The 23,383-nt window shown below is 36.6% G+C and overlaps 1 protein-coding gene across 1 annotated transcript; it reads right to left on the bottom strand.

Moving 5' to 3' along the window:
* Nucleotides 1-206: 206 nt before the first annotated feature.
* Nucleotides 207-23,354, bottom strand: PCCB (propionyl-CoA carboxylase subunit beta). Its single transcript, XM_058189332.1, has 15 exons — nucleotides 23,133-23,354; nucleotides 19,304-19,423; nucleotides 14,886-14,954; nucleotides 14,547-14,603; nucleotides 13,088-13,201; nucleotides 11,430-11,540; nucleotides 9,273-9,381; nucleotides 8,355-8,475; nucleotides 7,698-7,779; nucleotides 5,268-5,391; nucleotides 3,622-3,729; nucleotides 2,386-2,486; nucleotides 1,202-1,300; nucleotides 957-1,050; nucleotides 207-573 (listed from the first exon to the last, which is right to left on the bottom strand). Exons 1-15 carry the CDS (start codon nucleotides 23,313-23,315, stop codon nucleotides 452-454), a joined length of 1,614 nt encoding a protein of 537 aa, XP_058045315.1. The 5' UTR covers nucleotides 23,316-23,354; the 3' UTR covers nucleotides 207-451.
* Nucleotides 23,355-23,383: the final 29 nt, after the last annotated feature.

The raw sequence follows: 23,383 nt of genomic DNA on the forward strand, positions 1-23,383 counted from the left end.
GAAATTAACTATAATGTATTTAATCACTATGTTTGCAACACACTACATTCAGCAGGGCTAAGTGTTTTGCTATCAATTGGAGGTTTATGTCGCGTAGTACCATATACTTTAAAAGCCTGTGATGAATCCAAGACCGGTGGATTTCTAATTCATATCCTGCTTTTCACAATTATTTTTTTCAATCATCCTTAGAATAATTCCTGATACTTTGTTTAAAGTAGTTTTATTTCACAATATACTTCTGTGTTAGTGAATTTGTGAATGCGTGTTCAGCCTTAATCATATCAACTTAAATATAAGCCCTTCTAATGGACTAAAATCTTATAGCACCTCATTCTCAATAGATTTTTGCCCATAGAAATATCCTAAAATATCACAAAATTTGAATCAATAAATATGGCAGGAGTGCACCAATTTCCTTCCATCAATTTTAAATTAACTTGAAGCAGATTCAAAGTGGCATGTTGGCATGCTTTTTCCAAGGATTGGATTGTCGCTTGCTTGCCAGCACTTCCAAATCACGGCAAATGCGAAGTCGGGTTGTTGAAGGTTGAATGATGTCATCTACAAATCCTGTTAACACATTTCAGAATAGTTTATTTCAGTTGCAGTTTTAAGTATATATGTCTACAGACTTTTGTCTGTATATAATCTACAGGGATCAATCCTTCATAATTATGGACTAATAAATATAAAAAATATCTTTATAACTGGGGGGGGGGAGAGAGAAAGGATGTAATACTCCAAAGGATTATTATTAAGAAAGGAGATGCCCACGCAAGCCTTCAATAGAGGGATTGTCAAATGATAAATGTTAAGCTAAGAAAAGGTAGTTAAAAAGCAGCCACTATAAGAATCAGGTCTTGTTCACTAAAGAAAAAGATGGTTAATAAATTTGAGTGCAAAATCAACTTCAAAAATTTCAAATTTTCAGTAAAATTCTTAAAGATGCATACCTCTGATTGCAGCGGGAAATGGATTTGCAAACTTTTCTACATATTCTGCTTCTGCATGTGCCCCCTTTCCTCTAAAAATGATCTGGACAGCTCCCTAAGATAACAGACAATAATATAAAATTGCCAAAATTCAGTTTCTTGAAGTCTTCAGCGGGAACAATTCCCGCATGCAAAGTAGATAAATTGTCTAAGTTGGAAAGGGAAGAAAGACAATTTGCTGTAAGACTGCAAGAAAACATATCTACCTTAGCACCCATTACTGCTACCTCTGCCGTTGGCCAAGCATAATTTGCATCTCCTCGTAGATGCTTTGAACTCATGACATCATAGGCCCCACCATAAGCCTAGAACAAGAAATAGGGTAACAATCACAAACTGCCATGATTCAACCCTTATGTTTTACAAATAAATAATGAACACATACATAAATAACATGAGACTATTTTCACTAATATCTATTCAAATATTACTTATTAAATTAATTTCTCTCATTTACCCCAATTTTCTGAAATGCATTCATCTTCCATTCCTCTATTCATAAAGGGGAAATTTCATATACAAGGTATCTAATACATTTGACATACTCTTAAGTATGAAGCAAGGAAGCACTAACAGAACAATACTCAGGACAGTGGCTGCATTAGTAATTAAGTCAATAGTGAAATATTTAGTAGGTTTAAGATTTTATAACCAAGATCCTGTTGCATGAAACCCTTGAATTATAACTAGGAAGCTGAAGTTTTGTATCCCAATGCACTATTTGACACAATAGAACCTTGAAATAGAAAGGTCACAAGGAACATTTTTTTCTAATGTAGATAATATTTTTGAGATAGGTTAAATGTTTTTTTAACAGCAGAATATACTTGTTTCTGTACATGACAGATATGAATAAGTAAATGCTGGTTTTACAGTTAAATATTTTGGTAGTCTTATTTTTTCAGTCTTCTATTGCAGCATATATCCCAGAGCCAGCTTTTTATTTGTTCTTATTTTTACCATTGTAGCATTAGGATTTAAATGAATATTTTCAACAACTATCAGACACTTCTCAGTTTATTCACCTCTGATCTCTCTCTCCCTACCACAATAGCCTTTTGTAAGATCTTGGAGATGGACCATGATGTCATGTGAAGGAGCTAAAGTACATGTAGATTTCAGAACATGCAGCGAGGGGGTGACTATTCCAGATTCTGCCTAAGAGGTCACCTCTAGAATGTTCTAATAAAACTACTGGGCACAACAATAATATATGCAAGTAGACAGATAACCAAAGTACAATCTGCCGTGGTTATATTAACATATTCTCACAAACATACAGCAAATAGCAATAAGTAAAATACAACTTTAAATTACAATTTATTGGATATTTTTAACCTCTGTAATAGCCTTATAGTGAGTTGAGCAATCAAATATATAAATAACTTACCTTCCTTGTGATAACAGTGATTTTTGGCACAGTTGCTTCTGCAAAAGCAAAAAGCAACTTTGCACCATGACGTATAATTCCCCCATATTCCTGAGCAGTCCCTAAAAACAACAAGAGTTGAAGTCATAGCTATTATTAAAATTACTATAACATAAATGGAATGCATAATTGCATTTCTGTACTTTTACATAAGATTAACATCTAGTCTACACTCAAAAGGAAAGTTTTTTGGGCAGCTCTTTTAATCTAGGATTCAATAGTGACATGTTTGTTCAATAAATATTGTTATTAAAATTCTGGGATGGGCGACCTGCTGCCTTCCTGAATTATATTTTGCAGCTTTATTATTGCAGTGTCCTACTTTTTTTGAATGAGAAAACATGCAAAATTAATTCTAAAATCAGTTAATATAGTAAAATATCCTACCAGAAATTCTTAGAGTTGCTGGTTACAATATAGATTAGGATTCTGTTGAAGAACTGGGTGAGAGACAGAATTAGCAAGGCTTTATTAAATAATTCTGGATATTTACCTAGGAGAGTTCCTCCCTGTACATTGGTAAGGAAGAGAACTCTCCCATCCAGAATTATTTTAAGAGCTTTCTTAATTGTTTTTATTCTGGTCTTTCTTGCCCATTCCCTCTCCAGTAGTCAAACTTGCAACCACTACAGCCAGCAACGTTTGACCTTAGCTATGGGCATGTCTTTGTTCCACCCACCTTAATCCTCCACATCCATTGGGGCCTTTTCCTCTGCCAAAGCTAAGGCCCTTGTCACTTAACTCCCCCTGAAAAAAAATACCTATTTCCACTGCCTCATAAAAAGAGATGGAGTCCAGTCTCCTCTTTTGCCTTAGTAAAAACATGCCAATAATAAAATGAAAAGTTACATGCAGCTGCTTATTTTTTACTAATTTATAAAGTTAGAACAGAATTCTGCATATAAGGCCTTAATAGATATACAGTATACAGATAATCTTTGAGATAAAATCAATATTAAATTAATTCTTTTTTATGGAATAATCAAAAATGGCAGTTCAGAAGAATGAAGAGGCAAATCCTTTGTATTATGAATGTAGAAAATTTCATATTGCTCAGCGAAGAATCAATATGCTTCTTATAAATTTTAAAATATGTGTTTATCTCCGCAATTACAAGAAAAGGTAAATCTATTTCTTAAATACAAGACTCTTTCAATTAAATCAATTAGATAACAAGGAGGAGGCAGAACAATTTACCTGGTAAAAATCCAGGCACGTCTACAAACGTGATTATAGGAATGTTGAAAGCATCACAGAAGCGAACAAAACGGGCTCCTTTCACAGAAGAATTTATGTCCAAGCAGCCTAATTTTCAAAAAAGAAGGGAAATATTGTAAAATATCATTTCAGAGTATTTTAAAAATGATCATGGTACAAAATCGTCTGCTTGTTTACCAAAATGCTTAAGCAATAAGCTTAGTAAGTAGCATACACATTTTTTTACCAACAACTATTTGAATAAACAAAATTCTACACACTTTTTAAATTTTAGGTGTATAACATGTAAACAAACATCCTCTATTTCATTACAAAACAGTAAGAAGTATTGATCTTTCAACCACTGAGCAGTGGCGCAGTAGTTAGAATGCAGTATTACAGGCTATTTCTGCTCACTGCCAGCTGACTGCAATTTTGGCAGTTCAAATGTCACCAGGCTCAAAGTTGACTCAGACTTCCATCCATCCGAGGTCAGTAAAATAAGGACCCAGGTTGATGGGGGCAATATTCTGACTCTGTAAACTGCTTAAAGAGAGCTGTAAAGCACTGAAGTGGTATATAAGTCTAAGTGCTATTGCTATCTTTTATCCAGGAATTTTAATTATACATTCATTTATTCAAATTTGTTATAGCTGCCCAACTTAAATGGACTCAGTATTTATCAATGCTAAATATCAATATTTCCTGCTATCGGATATTTTGTCAGCTTTCTGGCTCTAATTCAGCGTTGTAAGTTTGTTTTTGTTGGCAGTTTTAGCCATTACTATGTATTCATATGAAATGACTGAAATGTTGACCCTAATATAATTGGAGGCTAGTCCTGATTCATTGCCAAATAATTAGGTTTATCAATGTCTGAGCACTCATTCTTTGGTACCAAAGTTAAACCAATAAAATATATTGGGCAGAAGAAGCTAGCTAGCTATTAATATTCATAGTGTAAAATAATTTGTTAGGAAACTCAAATGTTCTACACATTTGTACCAAAGTGTCACTATTTTTCTGCTTCAATTATTAATATATTGTTAGTCCTCATTTAGCATCTGCCTTTTTAGAAATTTTCATAGTTATAACAGTAATGAAAAAGTAACTTTGGGATTATTAGGTCGCATTTACAATCTTCACAAGCAAAGGAAACTGGAGTAAGGTCATAAGCACAGTTGCTATTTCACTAAATCACTGAGTTACTGGTTTCAACTAGTCACTAAATTAGGACTACCTATAATTCAATTTTATATTAATACAACTATCAAGTATTTAGAAAAGATCATTAAATGAAGATGTAAAGCAATTTCTGTATGCTAAACAACATATGTCTGGAAAATGGAAAATATTGAACCAACTGTGAGCTATGGCAAAAAAAACCTGGGTGAGGATTATTTTAAGGATAATTCATGTTAGAAAAAATTCAAGACAGCTAAAACACAACTAATGGAAGTTAACATTATCAATTTTAAAAAAAGACATGGTTAAATGAGATCCATCTTGACTCCTTGGCTATATGAAGAAAGAATAGGGACTGAGCACAACTCCCAACATATTTTGGGAGCAATTTCCCATCCAGCTTGCAGAAATTGGAAGTTTTCTAATTTCATTTCTTAGAAACAGAGCTGCCAGAATCATACCTGAAGCTACTTTAGGCTGGTTACCAACTATCCCAACAGTTCTTCCATTCATTCTAGCAAATCCAACAATCAGATTTCTGGCATAAGAAGGCATAATTTCAAAGAATTCCCTCTCATCAACAACCTGCAGAAATTAGATTCAAATATTCAGCAAAATAATGAAATGTGCTTTTCTTGATATCAGAATCAAGAAAAACAAGATTTTAAAAATATATTTTCAACATTGTTTTCAGTGTTCCTCTACACATTACTACAAGCAAACATTTATAAAGATCCTTAAATTTCTGGCAGCTATTACTCTGATAATTATTTCAAAATGTATTTAATCATCTCTATTTTAAAATATTTCTAGCAATTTAAAATTCCTGTAATTTTTCAAACACTGAAAAACAGCAGTGGGTTAAAATTACCTTGTTCCTCCATACTAACAGAGTTCTATTTTGAGAAGTATGATAGATGATTAAGTGTTATCAAAAAAGTGTCAGCTTTTAGAACCGCTAATTTGTCTTCAACTACCAGTAGTCTTAGATTTTCCACTATCACTATGCTTGAGTTCATTCACCTTACTGCTGGTGATCCTTCTTTCCTTTTCTTTCCACCTTCCCCAGTATTATAGACTTCTCAAGAGAGCTAAGTCTTCACATAATGTGTCCAAAATGCAATAATTTGATCCTTGTGAATTGCAACCTTGAGAACTCTGGACTGATTTTTCTAGGATCCATTTGTTTGCTTTCTTGATCATTCCATGATATTCTCAGGAGTCTTCTCCAACACCAAATTTCATGAATTTTTGAGGGACTATTCAAGGAATAAAAGTGAGCTTTTAGCAAATCTGAATAGGAAGCAGAGGAAAAAATGGGGGAATTGCAGAATTGTTAAATTTAAATTTTGTGGCGATCATTATGCTTCCATTTTTTACACCGAGTAATGCTTTAAATATGTAGTGAAATTACTCAGCTAGAAATATGTCATCTATAGCCCACATTTCTTGGACCAAAAAAACCCCTATAATGCTAATGTATTCCAAAATTGACACAATTAAATTCTTCATTTTACAGATTATTGCAAGAAAGAATGGACACTGAATTATTATCTTAGAAGATACAGATGATACCTAAAACCCCAACTAGGTCATTAGGCCTTGGGGTCTCAGGGAACTGGAGACATTCATACATGGCTCCATTGTAGTAGAAATTTACAATACCTGTGCAGTTTGTATATTTCAGATTTTAATATTTTTTTAATGATGATTTTTAAAATATTTTATAATGATTTATATATTTATTAGTTTTTAATTGAGAAATAAGCTAATAATCAGGTTAAACCTCTGGGATCTCTAATTGTGGCAGGTAATGCTATGTCAGGAATTTCCTTTGCAGCAACAGAGATCTGAAAGACGCATGAGCTTACAAATGGAATTGTCTCAATTATTGTAGAGTTTGGCGCCCTTTGAATTTGGAAAGTAGCTCAATGAATTTCTATAGAAAAATCCAAAATTGAAGAATAAGGCACAGTACAGGTGGGCCCAACAAGATTTTAGGAGATTCCATAATATGGATTATTCCATTCAACTCATCTCAAGGGAAAAGATGACACAAAGTTTTAGGTGATACAAAGTCAAAGTGGTTCAGTTGTTCCAACAACTGCTAGCAAAGTTCCCGTAAGTCTATATAGCTTTTGTAAAATAACCTGTTCTTCACACTTGGGCAGTAATCCAAAGACATTGATAAATACAGTTTCATTGATATCAAACTTGCCATTCTACCTATCAGTTCACTGATATAAGAACCTAGATCAGTCAAGGACACAGGGAAGGCAGTTTTTAGAAACAGGCTTATTTGGATGTTTATGCAGTCCAGAAATAACAATTAAACAAAGGGGAATAATTTCAAAGAGGGCAAATTATGAAATACAGTTGACTGACTAAAAGTCAACAGGACCCACTTACTGCCAGGCAAGCTTGGAAGCCACTCTGCTGTGTCAGGCAGTGTTTTGTCTGTTGTAAATTTCTCTCCAATCAGCATTAAAGGATGATTCCTACTCTAATTGTTCTAAAAGAGAAACCAAAAGTTCTCCCATCCCTTTCTCAATAACCATGCCTCAAGCATGTTCTCTTACATTTACATAATAATATTTTAATTTTTTAAAAACGTTGAAGAAAGATCAATACACAGCCCTAGATTTCACCCATCAAAAGGGGTATGTTCATTTTGTTATGTTATTTAAATATCATGGAATTTATTAAATCTTCTTATGCACTTTAATATAACCTTTGCTATATATTATGCAGTAAAATCAAGAGAGAAGCATAATTTATTTATATCACAGTATCATTATATTATATTATATTACCAGATCATTTGAAAAGGCAAAAAAAAAAGCCATATCTCTTTTCCACACTACTGTCACATTATGGTGCACAAATCTTACCGCATGTACAATATCCAACATATCATAAGCTTTGGTTGATTCCATTGGGACAATTGTATCCAATTCATGTACCAAGCGGTAACTTTAAAGAAATGGAATGAAAAGACATTTACAATATACCATGAGAAAAAAATATTCCTGTAATTCATAAGTATAATCAAGGATAATTTCAATACATTTAATCATTGATTCAGACTATTGAGAGGATGAAGTAATTATTCATCTATCATTCCACAAAGCTGAATATGGAATATTAAATGAGTACATACTCATCCTCCCAATATTACTGAGAATCTGGATGTTCATATTTTCACCATTATCTAACAATTAATAACTCTCCAACAGAATCAACTAAAAAAACAACTATCAACAAAAGCCTAGAATTAAGAGGAAAAAATAAAGTAGTTAGGCACATCATATTAGCAATAATGTAATAAACACACTGTTCTATTGCTGTAAAAATAAGAAATTGAGTTTTTACTTTTTAGCGTTATGGCCATCATCCTTTTGGAAGAGTTCCTACAATATCTGGCAGTTACCCATCCCACCACTTAAGATAATGGAGCTGCCTAAGAATGTCATTCTCAAAATGAATAAAGAAATAACACTTCTCTGAATGTCAGAATATTTTTACTTACGCAAAATGTACTTACTTACCTAGGGTCATGGCATTCTCTGACAGGAGCTGGCTCCTTGTTACTAAGTGGTAGGAAATTAAAAAATTCCCTAAGGTTGAGCAAAGCATCTATGTCATTTTCAAAAGCACAATGTGCAACCCCTGCAACAAAGAAAAAACAAAATTCAAATTCAAAAAAACCAATTACAATACTATTTTAAAAATACCTGCAATGACCAAAGAGCAATGTGCAACCAAAATTAATCTAAAACATGAAACACGATTTCTTTTGACAAATTTTGAAAGCAAATTACTTCAAAGGTTCTTCAACTGCTCCAAAATTTTTTGAATATGTTTTCTAGAATTCCAACCAAATGACATTTGTCAGAACCTAGAGGACATGGATTGGACGATGTAGCATGAATTGCATGATAAATGGATATTATTATTGTCTAATAAAAGGATACCTTCAGGAATATTCTAAATGCTTCAAATGGATTCTCCAACACAGAAAAAACTTTTTCCTATGCTTTGAATTCTTCAATTTTAACTACTCTCTGTTCATAAAGAACAAAAAATTAAAAGAAAAATTTAATAATATTTATCATTATTGAAGAACAGGAACCCTCTCCCTCATGGGAAATGGGAAATTTGAAAATTACTTTTTAACTAGTAAAGGATGCCATTCAATGGTATGAGCTAAATAGCTAAAAAATTATGAATGCAGCCATGGTACAGAGAAAAAAGTGGATTTCCCTTCCATATAAGGCTGCAATTCATGGATACATAATCAAAGCAAAATTCATACAGTTGCCCAAATAAAAAAAAAAGCAAACATTCTGAAGAATCTTCACTTAATCTTAGTTTATCCTGAATAAATTTATTTTTCCAGAACTCATGAATTTATAATGTCATAACTTCACAGAATTAGTAATGGTAATAAATTAGCCAATTCCGACCTGATATTGCAGTATGTGTCTTCGCACCCCCAAGTTGTTCCTGAGTTACATCTTCATTGGTAACTGATTTGACTACATCAGGACCAGTTATAAATAGATAGGATGTATCCTAGAAAAAACAAATGGAAAAGAATGGGGTGCAAAATCCAATATTCCAAGTATCTACAAAAAGGGAAAACTTAATTGAAAAAATAATGTGTATTCAAATAAAATATAAGTTTACATTATCTCTAATTTTTAATGAATATTTCTCAAAATATTTGAAAACTACGAAAAAGTATAAAATAAATTTTAGGTAAGATATTTTACTTCTGAATTTGAACATCTTTCCTATAATTTCTAATCAATGGCAATTTATAGCTCCAAGCAAAAACATCACAGCACTAAAAAGAAAGATTGCGGTAAGAATATAGTCTGTGGAACTGAATACCTTACAGTTACAGCCTAAAATGTCATATTTTGTTTAAGCTGGGTATTTTAGAGGCACTAGTAAGAACTAATAACTTTGAACAAAATTAGGCCCATTCAGTCTGCAGCCTCATCTTTTTTCTGTTCTGCTGCCCTAGGAAACAACCCAAGGTATCCTTTTCATGCCACAAAATATAGGTGGGTAATCTGTGCCCCACCTCTGTGCTACTGACTTTTGTTTCCCTTCATTTTATAAATAATAGTTTTGGTTTAAGTGAATGTACATTTCACTTTAAATAGTTAAATAAATGAAATAAGATAATATTTCTGCATCAAGAATCCTGGCCCCAGTTATTTGTGGAACACTGGACTACATCATTCCACACACTGCAACCCTCAGCCAGTAAAAAATCATTAAGTATGGCTCCTAATTACCAAAAGACTATCTCTCACTGCTTACAGTGAAAAGGGAAACCACTTCATTAATGTGCAGCATAGGAAGAGAAAGAGAGGGCTCTGTTTCTTCCCAAGCAACTTAACTCTTCCTCCCTTTTGCACTAACATCCTTACAAGGAACAACAATTAAGTAAGGGGGGAGGAAGCTGGAGACAGGACTCTTGTTACAAGAGTATTATCGTTTTTCATTTATTTAGCTACATTAAGCTTGTGTTCACTTACATCACAGCTGCTATGTATTTCTTGACTAAAATGAAGGGAAACAAAATTCAGTTATGTAACTCCTATAGTTTATAATCTTTAGATATGATTAAAGCAACAAAAGGTTTTTGTGTTTATGGGACACACCAGACAATGTTTAATACAAGTTGACTGTCATCTTCACTATGTTGGAAATGTAATATCACTAACACACATTGCAGACCTCTTCTAAGAATCCCAGAATTCGTTTCATAGTACTGCAATATGTTTATAAAATGATACTAGAAAGAGAAATGGGATTTAATGTCATATTGAACTATACAGCTAAAGTCCATGAAGCAGTCTAGCCTTATCATTCGTGAGGTTCTGCCAGAAAGAATCTGCTACAGAATCTGTTAAATTCAGAAATATTTAAAAAAAAAAAAAAAGATTTCTAGCTTCAACAAAAGGCTTCTTTTAAACTTGGATTCTTTGTGGAGATCAAAATGTGGATCAGTCATCAGTAACTTAAGTTTAAACAAGCTTGGGATAAACATGTCTATCATCCAAAAATTAAAAAACAATTAAAAATTAAAATAAAAAAAAATTAGAAAGAAGCAGTAACACAATTTGGAAATTTTGGTCTTCAAAGTATTTTTTTTTAGATTTTTTCTTCTCCCACTATTTTTACGTTATAAGCAACTCAAGGTGACAATCATACATAATACTTCTTCCTTCTCCTATTTTCCGTTAACAGCCCTGTTTCCAGGGTTATTAAAGGAAAATAGGAGAAGGAAGATTATGTGGTTTAGGCTGAGAGTAAGTGACTCAAGTCACCCACCTGACTCTCATGTTTAAGATGGGACTAAAACTCATAGTCTCCTGTTTCTAGTTTTCCTTGATTTTAAAATGTAAAAAGCCACGCTTGTTTCATTTTATAGTTCTCCTATTCATTCATATTCAGCATGATTTGCTTAGAAGTCTCCATCAGCCAACTTGAACAGCAGAATTCTGATTATATCTGTTAAGAATCAAGCTTCAATATGTTTGCTGAAGCTTATGGCTTGATATGTTTTAAAATACAGCTAATGGCAATTAACATTGCATCCTTACCTTTACCATAAATGTGAAATCTGTTAAAGCAGGAGAGTAGACAGCGCCTCCTGCACAAGGACCCATAATAAGAGAAATCTGTGGCACTACTCCAGAACATAAAACATTTCTCTGTAAAATAAAATAAATTGTCTTTTATATGTTTACGTTACAAAGCTTCCAACCATCTTTATATTTGCCAACCATATTGCAGAAAGTCACAGTATTAGATTTTAACAATATTACAATAAACAAGAAGAGATAAGAGTGAGCATAATGGAAGATGAATTCTACAGAAAGAAAATAAACCAGATCTATCTCGACTTTTGATTCAATCACTAAGCATGATCATAAATTCTCATCCCCTATTTTAAGAATATGCACACTTATGAGCCAGTTCATGTAATTGCCACTCAACAAGCTTCTACATATCCTGACTGTTTCATGCATAACAGATACTATATCTGACAGCTGCTATAGACAGATGCAAATGAAAAGCCTTGTAGCTTTTCTGCCCCTTTGCCTCCTGATAGTTTTCCCAACAAGGAGAACAATGCATCTGTCACTGGTATTTGATTCAGTCATTCATTCATTTTTTTTTCTGGCTTGACTTATATGTGAATGATAATGGCTTTAGCCATTTCCTTCTTGCTGGGCACTTAATTATAAGGAGAAGAATATCGATAAAAGGACACAGTGAAAATGCATTGTATCAATCCATATTCACCAAATATTGACCAAAGAACTAAAACAAAAAATATGTTTATAAATATTGTACATCAGACAGAATGTAACAAAGGGAAAATTAGAAACTAAATATTTTCCTATTTTTATAGTTTTTCTTCATTCTACTTTTTTTTTTGTATTCTTAATAAAACAGTGAAGAATAACAAAATAACAAGAGTTGACTTTGGCACTCAACTCAGAGATTCAAAAATCCTTTTCCTTGTAAAAATAATTTAATGTACCCTATATTGTGGTTAATGTTCCATCAACAATATACTGAGCACTAATGATATAATTTCAATAATTCCTTTGTCCACTTGATATTGTATTTCTATATTATTTTTTCCTTTTCTTTTTGTCTTTTAAAAATTATAAAGAAAAAATAAATGAAAATATATTCTCACATAAATAAAATATTGATGAAGGGGGAGGAATTTTTTAACAGTATTATCAACTGAGTAAGACAATATCACAAAAATATTTTATAACTTTCTCTTTCTGAAAACTAGATGAATGCTTAAGTAACGTACTTATTTCAGGAGACCTCTCTTGTCACGTCTAACAATGCCACTTGAAACTTTGTAACATAAAGATAGGCAACTTGATGCCTGCAGATGTTTTGAACCACCATAATTGCCAAGTGCTACAGGCAACAGTAATTTATTATGGGACTTGTAGCACAAAACATTTGAAGGACATTAAGCTGCTTACCTCTCCCTAATAGTAAATCACGAAAGGAAAGAAGATATACATCTTGTCCCTGGATCATGACATCAACCCCTCCTCTTTGCATAAAACCTGAAAACAGCAGGAAAGGAAAGAATGAATCAATGAGGTTTCCTTTAAGTGCCTTTTTTCTGAATATTTAAAGTGGTTACTAAACTATAAGGTGAAAATACTATACATATAATTATTTGTTGGGTCATCATGTATTTAACTGAAAGATTTCTCACTAGAAAAATGTCAGCATAACCAGCCAAGGATTCCACTCCTTCTTGAATACGGGCCCCTCCTGAATCATTCAGCCCAATAACAGGAGCACCAACCATAACAGCCTGATCCATAATCTGAGAAAACAGAAGTGCATGAGTGATACATCATTAATGTAGATAAATCATCCACATGGCTTATCCAATTAGACAGTCAATCTTTGTGTAAAATAACCTTATGTTTATAATCGAAATCTAAGTTGAGTCTCTCTTTCCTATTAACTATTGGTTTGTCTGTCTTTCATGAGCACCTGGTAATGTGAGTTATTACGTTATATCCCAGCTCTAGGAATGCAAGGCAATACACACAGAACTCTATCTCAGATTATCCTCACAGCAGTCCTGTAAAATAGGTTGCACTGAGACATAATGACTTGCCTTGCTCAAAGTCATTCAGTGAATTTCATGGTTGAACATATCCAACTTCTAAATTACTAAACTATGGGACTGCATCTTTGTTGCCAAGAATATTATGTGGATATATTCAAGCTTGAGTCAAAAGAGATTCATAATTTTTTAAATATTCAGTTAGCTTTTGACATGTGATACATATATTTCTACATATCTGAATACTTACTAGGTATAGAGAGTTCTATAATGTAAGCAAGCAAGACAGTTATAATTAATATGCATTAATTAATATCATATATATATATATATATATATATATATATATATATATAAATATATATATATATATATATATATATATATATATATATATATATATATATATGATTCAACATTACAAGAATTTTTTTCTTCAATCTTACGCTGCAGAGTTTATAAGAAAAAATGATTTTGACATCATAGTTCAATCTAGTATATCTGCATTGAACAACTTTTCCACCCCACTTATTTTAAACAATGAGGCAAGCAGCAAAACTCACCACAACAAAAACTACAAAAAATGTGTTTTGACTGTAATTTAAAAAAAATTAAGCACTTATTTTATCAGGGATGGGACAGAAATAACTCGAGAGATGATTTTCCCATAAATCATCTGCTAACTAACTGCTAAGTTTGGAAGAAACTCAAAAAAGTGGTTATATCAACCCAATTAATTCAATAGTGATATTTTTGCATTGCGTTTTAATGTCATGTTTTGCTAAGCTATTAATAAGCACTACATAGTATAGTAAAATAAAAGATTACAGGATCACAACCATACATAAATTAAAATGATCTTTTCAAACCTTTAGAAAACCCCAAAAAGTCTTTGATTCGTCTCTCCCACCCAATAAAAGAACTACTCAGCAAACATTCCATGTGGAACACCCACAGTTTTAACAGCTGAATTACTGTAATCTGCGAAGGATGACCAAAAATATTTATATAATGATATTAGAATGCTTATATATTTACACTATATAGCAACTGACTAAGATCTTTGACAGGCCACTTGCACTGCCTATAAACTTACCTTGCAGATCTTTTGAGCATGTGCTCCAGATAAACTTCCCCCAAACACAGTAAAGTCCTAAAAAATTAAGATCAAAGTAAAATGTTTTAAAATACAAATATCAAAGCCTATATGTAAATATGTTTAGACAGAAGAGACATGCTAATTCCATTATACAAAGCTAGATCAAACCCTAAATAGTTGAAATTGTAAGATTATTCCTTCTTATAGCATTTTACATAAGATGTGGGAGCAAAAGCAGTACATCTGGTGCAAAAGCAATACTTTACTAATCAAAATGGAGAAGTCACAAAAACAACACTTCAATATATTCATAATTCAGAAATCAAACAATAATACCTGACTGAAGACATAAGTCAGTCTGCCATTTATTCTACCCTGGCCAGTAACCACACTATCCCCAGGATACTGCAAAACAAAACAAAGTATAATTTATAAACTGACATACTGTAACTTATATAAACCAAAGTAAGCAACTATATAATGTTGTACCTTGATGCTTTAACAGTTCTATTTTATTATGAACCCAGCAAATTATGAATTAATAAAACAGAATGTTTAGTGCTGGGGAAAATTATTCTTCTAAATATCTCTCATTAAATATATGAAATATCTAGAGCAGGGGTGTCCAAACTACGGCCCGCAGGCCAACTGCGGCCCGCGGGTCAGTTTTTATTGGCCCGTAGCAAATTCTGAAAGTATAATTTAATATGGCCCTTTTCGCGCTGCGAGGCTCGCGGCTCCTCCCCATGGGCGGGGAATAATGGAGGGGGCGGAGGAGGCGGTGAGCGGGAAAGAGGCTGCTGGCTGTGCCTGACCCCAGCAGTTCTACCCTCGCCTTCCTCGGGCCGCCTGGCGAGGCTCCTCGCGCCTCCCTATGTCGGACACGCGTGGCGGCAGTGACAGCCATCGAGAAACAGGTGAGGAGGAGAGACGACTTCCGGTATCCAGTGGCAACGGACGTCTGGAAGGTTTCTCCTGCCTCCAGCGCCCGAATCCGGCCGCCGCCGAGGCCCTCAGGGGCCAGGTGTTCCGAAGGACACCTGCCGTGACGGACGGCTCGCCAGGGGTCTCCCAGCCGACATACAGGACTGTGGGGACCGATGCTGGCGTCCTAGGCTTGGCGGGGTTCGAGGCCACAGGCCGCGCCATTATTTTGGTCGCCGCTTGCCGCTGTGCCCGTGACACCGGGCATTGGATTTATAACTGCAGCAGCCTGGTGGTGAACAGGGCACGGAGAAGAATTGAGGAGGAGAAGGAAGGAGATATCGGTAAACGCGAGTGGAGTGCTCCGGAGTGCGGGGGGGTTTTTTCTCCCCTGCGGTTGGAAGGAGCACGAGTTATTTTGGAGAGAGGAGAACTTAAAATAAGAAGATTACCGGTTTTGTGGAGCTCTGGAGAGAAGAGGTGATGGAGAAATTTAGGAGGAAGGTTTGAGGCCCCTCCTTCTGGGGAACAGTGGTGGCGTCCAGCTTCCGCCTTCACTATGAGAATTTTGATGACATCACTTCCTTCGGTTTCCTGGTTGACTAACTGTACTCTGGACTCGTTGCTCCTGTGAGTGCCCCTGGTGGATCCGGAGGAAATTACAAGGATACTGTGCTTGCCTGAGGATTTTGATTTTTTTTTTCAAATGGCAAAGGTCAGAGACCAACTGCTGGAGAGATGGAGAGAATTCTGGAAAAGTTATCCAATATGGACAAGAAACTGGATGATTTGCAAAGAGGCCAAACGGAAATAAGAGAAGAAATTGTGACTATCCAAAAGGATTTAAAGGATACTCAACAAGTCTCAGCAGAAAACAAGCAGAAAGTGGAAGGTCTGAGGGTGAAATGCGGGCAGTGCAGAAAAGAGAGGAGACGACAGGCAATGCTGTGCTTGGACTACAGATGGATAAAATGTCTTATTTCCTTAGGTTTCAAAATTTGGAAGAAGTGGACCAAGAAGACTTGAGAGATGTTGTGACTAAATTGTTGGGAGAATTTCTTGGGAGAAGTGTTGATTTCATGAATTGGGATGTGGATCGAGTTTATAGAGTTAATTCAATATGCACGCACGCATGCAGTTCCCAGAGAGGTTCATGTCAAATTTGTGAGAAGAGAGACGAGATGAAATTCTTAGAAAACATAGGAGTGGGGCACTGATTTACAGGGGCAGGGAGATAGCCATTCTGAGGCAGATTCCCAGACAGGTACGTGAAAAAGAAAGAAATATTATTTTTGTCAAGCAAATTGTACCAGAAGGAGTGGGCTTCAGATGGCTGATGCCAGAGGGATTGATGATTTTCCGGGAGGGCATTACGAAAAAATCAGTACAATTGCGGAGGCTACGGCCTATGTGGAGGAACACAAAGCCTTCCTGGAATCAGATGACCCAGGAATTGAAGAAGGAGGTTATAGATCATGGGGCTGAGCGGCTGCCGCTGTTATGCCCTGGAGTTGGGTCAGGCTGAACCCAGAGTTCTGAGATCCAAAACTAGGAAGTGATAAAGATATTTGGGATTGTGTTGGTTTTCCTTATTCTCTTTTGTACGATATTCTGTTTATTCTTGACTCTTCTTTATTACGTATTTAAAATTTGCAAACTTTGCTACTTCGTGTCACCTGCTTGCCTTATGGCTGTTGTATGTGTTAAAAAATTTGAGTAAAATTCTTATTTTAGATAAGAAAAATGAAAATTTACCATACCTGATATGTATTTGTATAAACCTTTTTTGACTAATAAAAACTTTTTGAACAAAAAAAAAAAAAAAAGAGAAACAGGTGAGGAGGCGGCAAGCGGGAAAGTGGCTGCTGGCCGTGCCCGACCCCAGCAGTTCTATCCTCGCCTTCCTCGGGCCGCCTGGTGAGGCTCCTCGCGCCTCCACCCCTTGGGCATGGAATAACGAAGGGAGGGGGCGGAGGAGGCGGCGGCAAGCGGGAAAGAGGCTGCTGGCCGTGCCCGACCCCAGCAGTTCTATCCTCGCCTTCCTCGGGCCGCCTGGTGAGGCTCCTCACGCCTCCACCCCTTGGGCATGGAATAACGAAGGGAAGGGGCGGAGGAGGCGGCGGCAAGCGGGAAAGAGGCTGCTGGCCGTGCCTGACCCCAGCAGTTCTATCCTCGCCTTCCTTGGGCCGCCTGGTGAGGCTCCTCGCGCCTCCACCCCTTGGGCATGGAATAACGAAGGGAGTTTCAAGTTCATACCAAATACAAAACAAAAGCCAAGATCAGGGGTGTCCAAACCTGGTCTCTTTAAGACTTGTGGACTTCAATTCCCAGAGTTCCTCAGCCAGCTTTGCTGGCTGAGGGACTCTGGGAGTTGAAGTCCACAAGTCTTAAAGAGACCAAGTTTGGACACCCCTGGCCAAGATGAATGAATATGAAACATTTTCCCCCCTTAAATGAAGATGATATCCACATATTGTAAACTGCACACTTCCCTGCGCTGTCTGAAATCAAGTCTGCTTTTCCAAAGGCAGACCTTTCTGCTAAAAAGGAGAAATATGTTTCTGTAATTACATCTCTTGTGACAGAATTCAACCAGCGTTTTCAAGATTTTTCTGTCATTGAAAAACAAATCAAGCTGTTCTCGACCCCTTCCTGGTGGATGCAGAAGAAGTGGAGGAGAGTCTGCAGTTAGAACTGATTGAAATGCAATGTGATGATTCTCTGAAGAGTCAACATCAGCTTCTCTCCTCCTGACTTCTATCAGAGTTTGGATCATGCCAAGTTTCCTCTGATGAGACGCCACGCAAAGAATGATGAGCCTGTTCGGCTCAACATACATATGTGAACAAACATTTTCTCTGTTAAATCAGAACAAAAGCAGACTGAGATCCAGAATGACTGATAGCCATCTCTGTGAAGTCCTTCGTGTCTCAACCACCAAACTTTCTCCTGACATCCCAGCCATCCTTCAATCCAAAGGACAGCATCACTGTTCCCACTGAGAGCAATGTTCTTCACATTATAGGCGAGTTAGAAATACACAGTAATCATGTGTCAATATGTCACCTCTTGTGTGTGGCCCGGGCCACACATGAATTTACTAGGCTTATATACTGTTTGTTGTCCAGCCGCATGCCTTTCTGAATAATTATATTTAAAAATATTACATTAAAAATCAACATAACACAAACACACACATACACAAACATAGAGATACACATGCACATATATATAACTCACACACATATAGTATACTTAAGCCTAAACTGTGCATAGGGACTACCCAGACGGCTGAAAAAAGTGATTTCTGACAGGTTCTCACACTTTTGATTGGTCCTCACACCTACAACTATCTTTACATTTTGCACCCTATCTTGTAACCGTGGTGAAGAGAAGCAGTTGTGAAATGAGTGATATGGTTGTTAAAAATGCTGCAATGGGCATAAATGTGAGGATGGTCATAAGTGTGAGGACTGGTCAAAAATTACTTTTTTTAGCCCTCTGAGTAGTTTCTATGCCCATAGCCACATCCACTCAGTCACATGAGCAGCTAGCCACGCCCACCAGTCACATGACCACCAAGCCATACCCCAAAATAAGCCACGCCCAAAGAACTGGTACAAAAAAATTTCACACACACACCCCCGGGCCTTTGCTTATTTTTCTGTATTTGGCCCTCACTCAAAAAACTTTGGACACCCCTGATCTAGAGAATTATTTCAAATGCATAGAGAGGAGATAGCTCCATTTGCAAAGATATCAGAATCAGCCATTGTTTCCCACTCACAAAGAGTTCTGGAATTTAAACAAACAAACAAAATATTCAATACCTTGTTTTTCTCAGACTCCATCCCAAAATCTGCACATCTGTGTTCCACAAACATGTCATATTCTATAAAACTGTCAGGGTCCAATAACAATAGCACACGTTCTCTGGCTGTCAACTTTCCCTAAAAAACAAGAAAAAACATTAAACAACCTTGTTCTTAACATAATAGCATATTTATATAAAGGTTTCAAGATTGAAACTCAAAGCTAAACATAGTAACAAATATGCACTCAATAGCAATCCTCAATTTAAGGTCTCATTCTTTTTGTTCTGTAAAAAACATGATAGTTAAGATCTTTTCTCACACAATGCAATAGAATGATTCAGTTCAAAAAGCCAGCCAAAATAAGAAATCTCACTAATTTTAAAAGCTGTAAAGCACTACGAAGCAGTATATAAGTCTAAGTACTATTGCAATTGCTATATCACATAATGCATTATGTGGCAGACTAAATCTAAGGAATACAGAAAGAGTGTGTATTTTAATCCGTTCTTGTGCTGATCCATTCATGACATACTAGACACATGGCAAACTATTGGCTGCCCTCCACAGTGGTTAATATCCAGTCAGGCAACTCATATAGTTTTTTTAAATATGCTGGAAGAAAACAGATTGTCCAGTTTAAATTGAAATGAATGCAAAGACTACACCTTCACGTCTTCCCATCCTCTTGCTAGCTCCATGTTACAGTGGATGGGGGTACCTAACCAACTCTGACTGATCTTGAAAATCCAAACAGGGTTGGATTGGGATGGCAATCCATCAAGAAATCCCAAAGTTATAGGCCTGACTTAAAAGGTTTAAAGAAGCATCCCAGAAGGTGGAATACAAAGCCAGTTTGTTATTGCCAAGATATAACACTGATGTGTCTATGTAGTCTCTTAAAGTTAAAAGTAATTCAAAGAAGAATTTACTTTATCTTTCTGAACAATTAAAAAAAAAGATCCAGCACAGTAAAGGCGTTATACCAGGAGCAACATCCTAGAGTCTAGTGAAGAGTCTAGTGAAGAGAAGGACCAGGGGAGACATGATAGCCATCTTTCAATACTTTAGGAGTTGCTACAGAGAGGAGGGGGTCAAGCTGTTTTCCAAGGCACCTGAAGGCAAGACAAGGATGGAAACTGACCAAGGAGAGATTCAATATAGAAATGAGGAAGAACTTTCTGCAAGTGAGAACAATCAACCAATGGAACAGCTTGCCTTCTGAAGTTGTGGGAGCTTCATCACTTGAGACTTTCAAGAAAAGATTGGATTGCCATTTGTCAGAAATGGTGTAGGGTGTCCTGCTTGAGCATGGGGTTGGACTATAAGGTCCCTTCCAACTCTGTTAATCTGATTTGACTCCTTTGCCATATCTTGAAGATAGTCACTTCCTTTTTTTCCCCTTTTCTCAGGTAAGAACATTTTTTTTAAAAATCAATATTTTAAAGGACATTTTTTTAAATCAATATTTGGCCCCATCAGCATTGGAAACACTGGACAGAGTGCTAATTTGCACAATCAAGTTGCTCCACTCATTTCTCAAAACCAGAAATGCATTGTGTCATTCTCTAATCATCCCAAATCCACTAAAAAGGCAACTTCCATCTGTCTTTTCCTGGTATACAGTTTCTACCTCCCCAAGATTGTTGTGCATTTCATATATTACACTTCATTTTGCTGTAAGCAAGCATTTCCATTGTAACAGGCTACTGTATGCTATAGCAGGAATGGCTCCTCCCCTCCAATCACTGGTCAGTGCTTTTCACTGCAATTTTTCACAGACTGCTGTGCCCTTCTGAAAAGACCTTGACTAGTAACGTGATTTCTTTTTCTTCATGTTCACTTTAACCACTTCATGGTGGAGTGGTTAAAGTAAACCTTTCAAGTTTTTCCCCACTCACTTCTCCCCTTCATCTTTGCTCCCAGTTGGGTTTTGTTATTTTCATTCCCACCGGCTAATTATTAGTTTCGTAGAAAAAGAATCAAAGTCTGTCAGAATAAAAGGCCAGATTTATTTATTACATATTCACTGATGGAACAGTGAAATCAAGGTGTTTTTTTTAATTTTGACCAGGTGAAACTAACACAAATTTTGCTTGTTTTCTTTCTAGCTAATGACAACAGTAAAATTATTGGGGTTTGTTTGTTTGTTTACCTATCAATGGATGCATCAGACAGAAAGATGTGAACCCACAACAACAGCAAATAAAAAGGGCCTGTACAAAATGTCAATAAATGAGTATCACATCTCTTCAAAGAACCTTCCACACAAAGAAAAGCAATTGGTGTGTTCTTTCAGCAGAGATGACAAAAGTAAAGCAGCAGGAAATCTATTGATCTGGAGACATAGTAAGGATAACACAGACAGAAAGTTACAATGTTATTATGATCAAAGAAGAGGAAAAAATTAACATTTGGAAAGGCATTTTCTTTAGCCAGCTTCATTTAGCCAGCTTCAAAGGGCCTCTGTGGCTCAGACTGGTAAGACAGTCTGTTATTAACACAGCTGCCTGCAATTACTGCAGGTTCTAGTCCCACCAGGCCCAAGGTTGACTCAGCCTTCCATCCTTTATAAGGTAGGTAAAATGAGGACCCAGATTGTTGGGGGCAATAAGTTGACTTTGTATATAAATATACAAATAGGATGAAGACTATTGCTAACATAGTGTAAGCCACCCTGAGTCTTTGGAGAAGGGCGGGATATAAATGCAAATTTAAAAAAAATTGCAATAAGTTTACATAAAGGAGTCACATAGGCCGGTATGGAAAATTCTACAGCTTCTGTCCTCACAGGAGAAAGAGGGAAGAAAAGAGATGACAAATTAAGTAAGGTAACTTTGTGCACTAAGAGTAGTAAACACACTTTGCCTTACTCAGGTACTCCTCATTCACGTTTAAAAGAGAGGAGGACACCAGGAGTTGAGGAAACAGGAAGGCCCAAAAGGTGTTTAAGTAGGTAGGGGCAAATCATAGTTTAGTGTTACATACATCCATTCTATCTCAAGGAATGATCTGCCAGACACATCTGATCACAATAACGAGTCTGTGACCAGCACCTGCTAGTCAGAAAGTTTTTTTTCTTCAGTCAACAAGATTTTGCTTGGCTAAAATGGTTAAATAATCTTATGTGTCTTGCATGAAAAACTATTAAAAGACAATAATGTTAGTAGCCATTACAATATTTATTTTATTTTATTTTATTTTATTTTATTTTATTGCATTTCCAACATTATATATTTCCTGTTCCAAAGTAAACTGGAAGCATAAAAGCGTGTTCAGAAGATTCAAGACTCTCTAGCCTTACCAACCAAGCTGTTGTCTGCATTGCATTAATTCTGAGAAAGGAAAGATGAAGTCTGAAGCTCTGGCCAGTTAAGATTACAAACACCTCAATACCTGCTAGATTTAGAGATCGGAATTTTGTAAAGACAGCATGAGAAAGGTGGAAGGTGGCCTCTTTAGACTTCTTCCTGACCTTCCCACACTAACTCCAAAAGCTGCTAATTGCAGCGAGGGAATAGACGGGGGCGATCTGCTTTCTCGCATCAGTAGTTTTCATTAAATGGAAAAAAAGAAGAGAGACGACCCTGACACCGCGGCTGCGGCGATCGAAGGTGTCGGATTCTTTTCTACCTCGGCTGGATGGCAGGAGGAATGGCGGCGGCGGGGGTGCGGGGAGGACTATGGGTCGTGACTTTTCAAGGGTCCCCCAAGTGGCATCCTCTTAGCCCCGGCCAGACGTTGCCTCGGAAATCACTGACACGGCACGCCAGGGAGCAGCCAGCTGCCACTGGCCACGCAAGGGCTTCGCTCGCCCGCAGCGACGGGAAAGGAGGCGCTCGCTCACCCGCTTGTGCTGCGCGTCTATGCGAGCTTGGCCGCCTCCGAGCAACGCAGCGCGACGCTTCTCTTCGATACGCTCGGGCACGGTGACGGCCCGGGTCCGGGGTCCGCTGCCACTAAACGAGCGGCAACCTCTCAGCAGCACTCTCGAGAGAAGGAAGGCAGGAACCGCCCGCAAAGCAGCCATGACTGAGCGGACTGGGAAGACGCATGCGCTCTTTCACTCTAGGCGACGCCCGCCTCCTCGACCCCGCC

The sequence above is a fragment of the Ahaetulla prasina genome, chromosome 6 (genome assembly GCF_028640845.1).
Source record: "Ahaetulla prasina isolate Xishuangbanna chromosome 6, ASM2864084v1, whole genome shotgun sequence".
In the NCBI taxonomy this organism is placed as follows: Eukaryota; Metazoa; Chordata; class Lepidosauria; order Squamata; family Colubridae; genus Ahaetulla; species Ahaetulla prasina.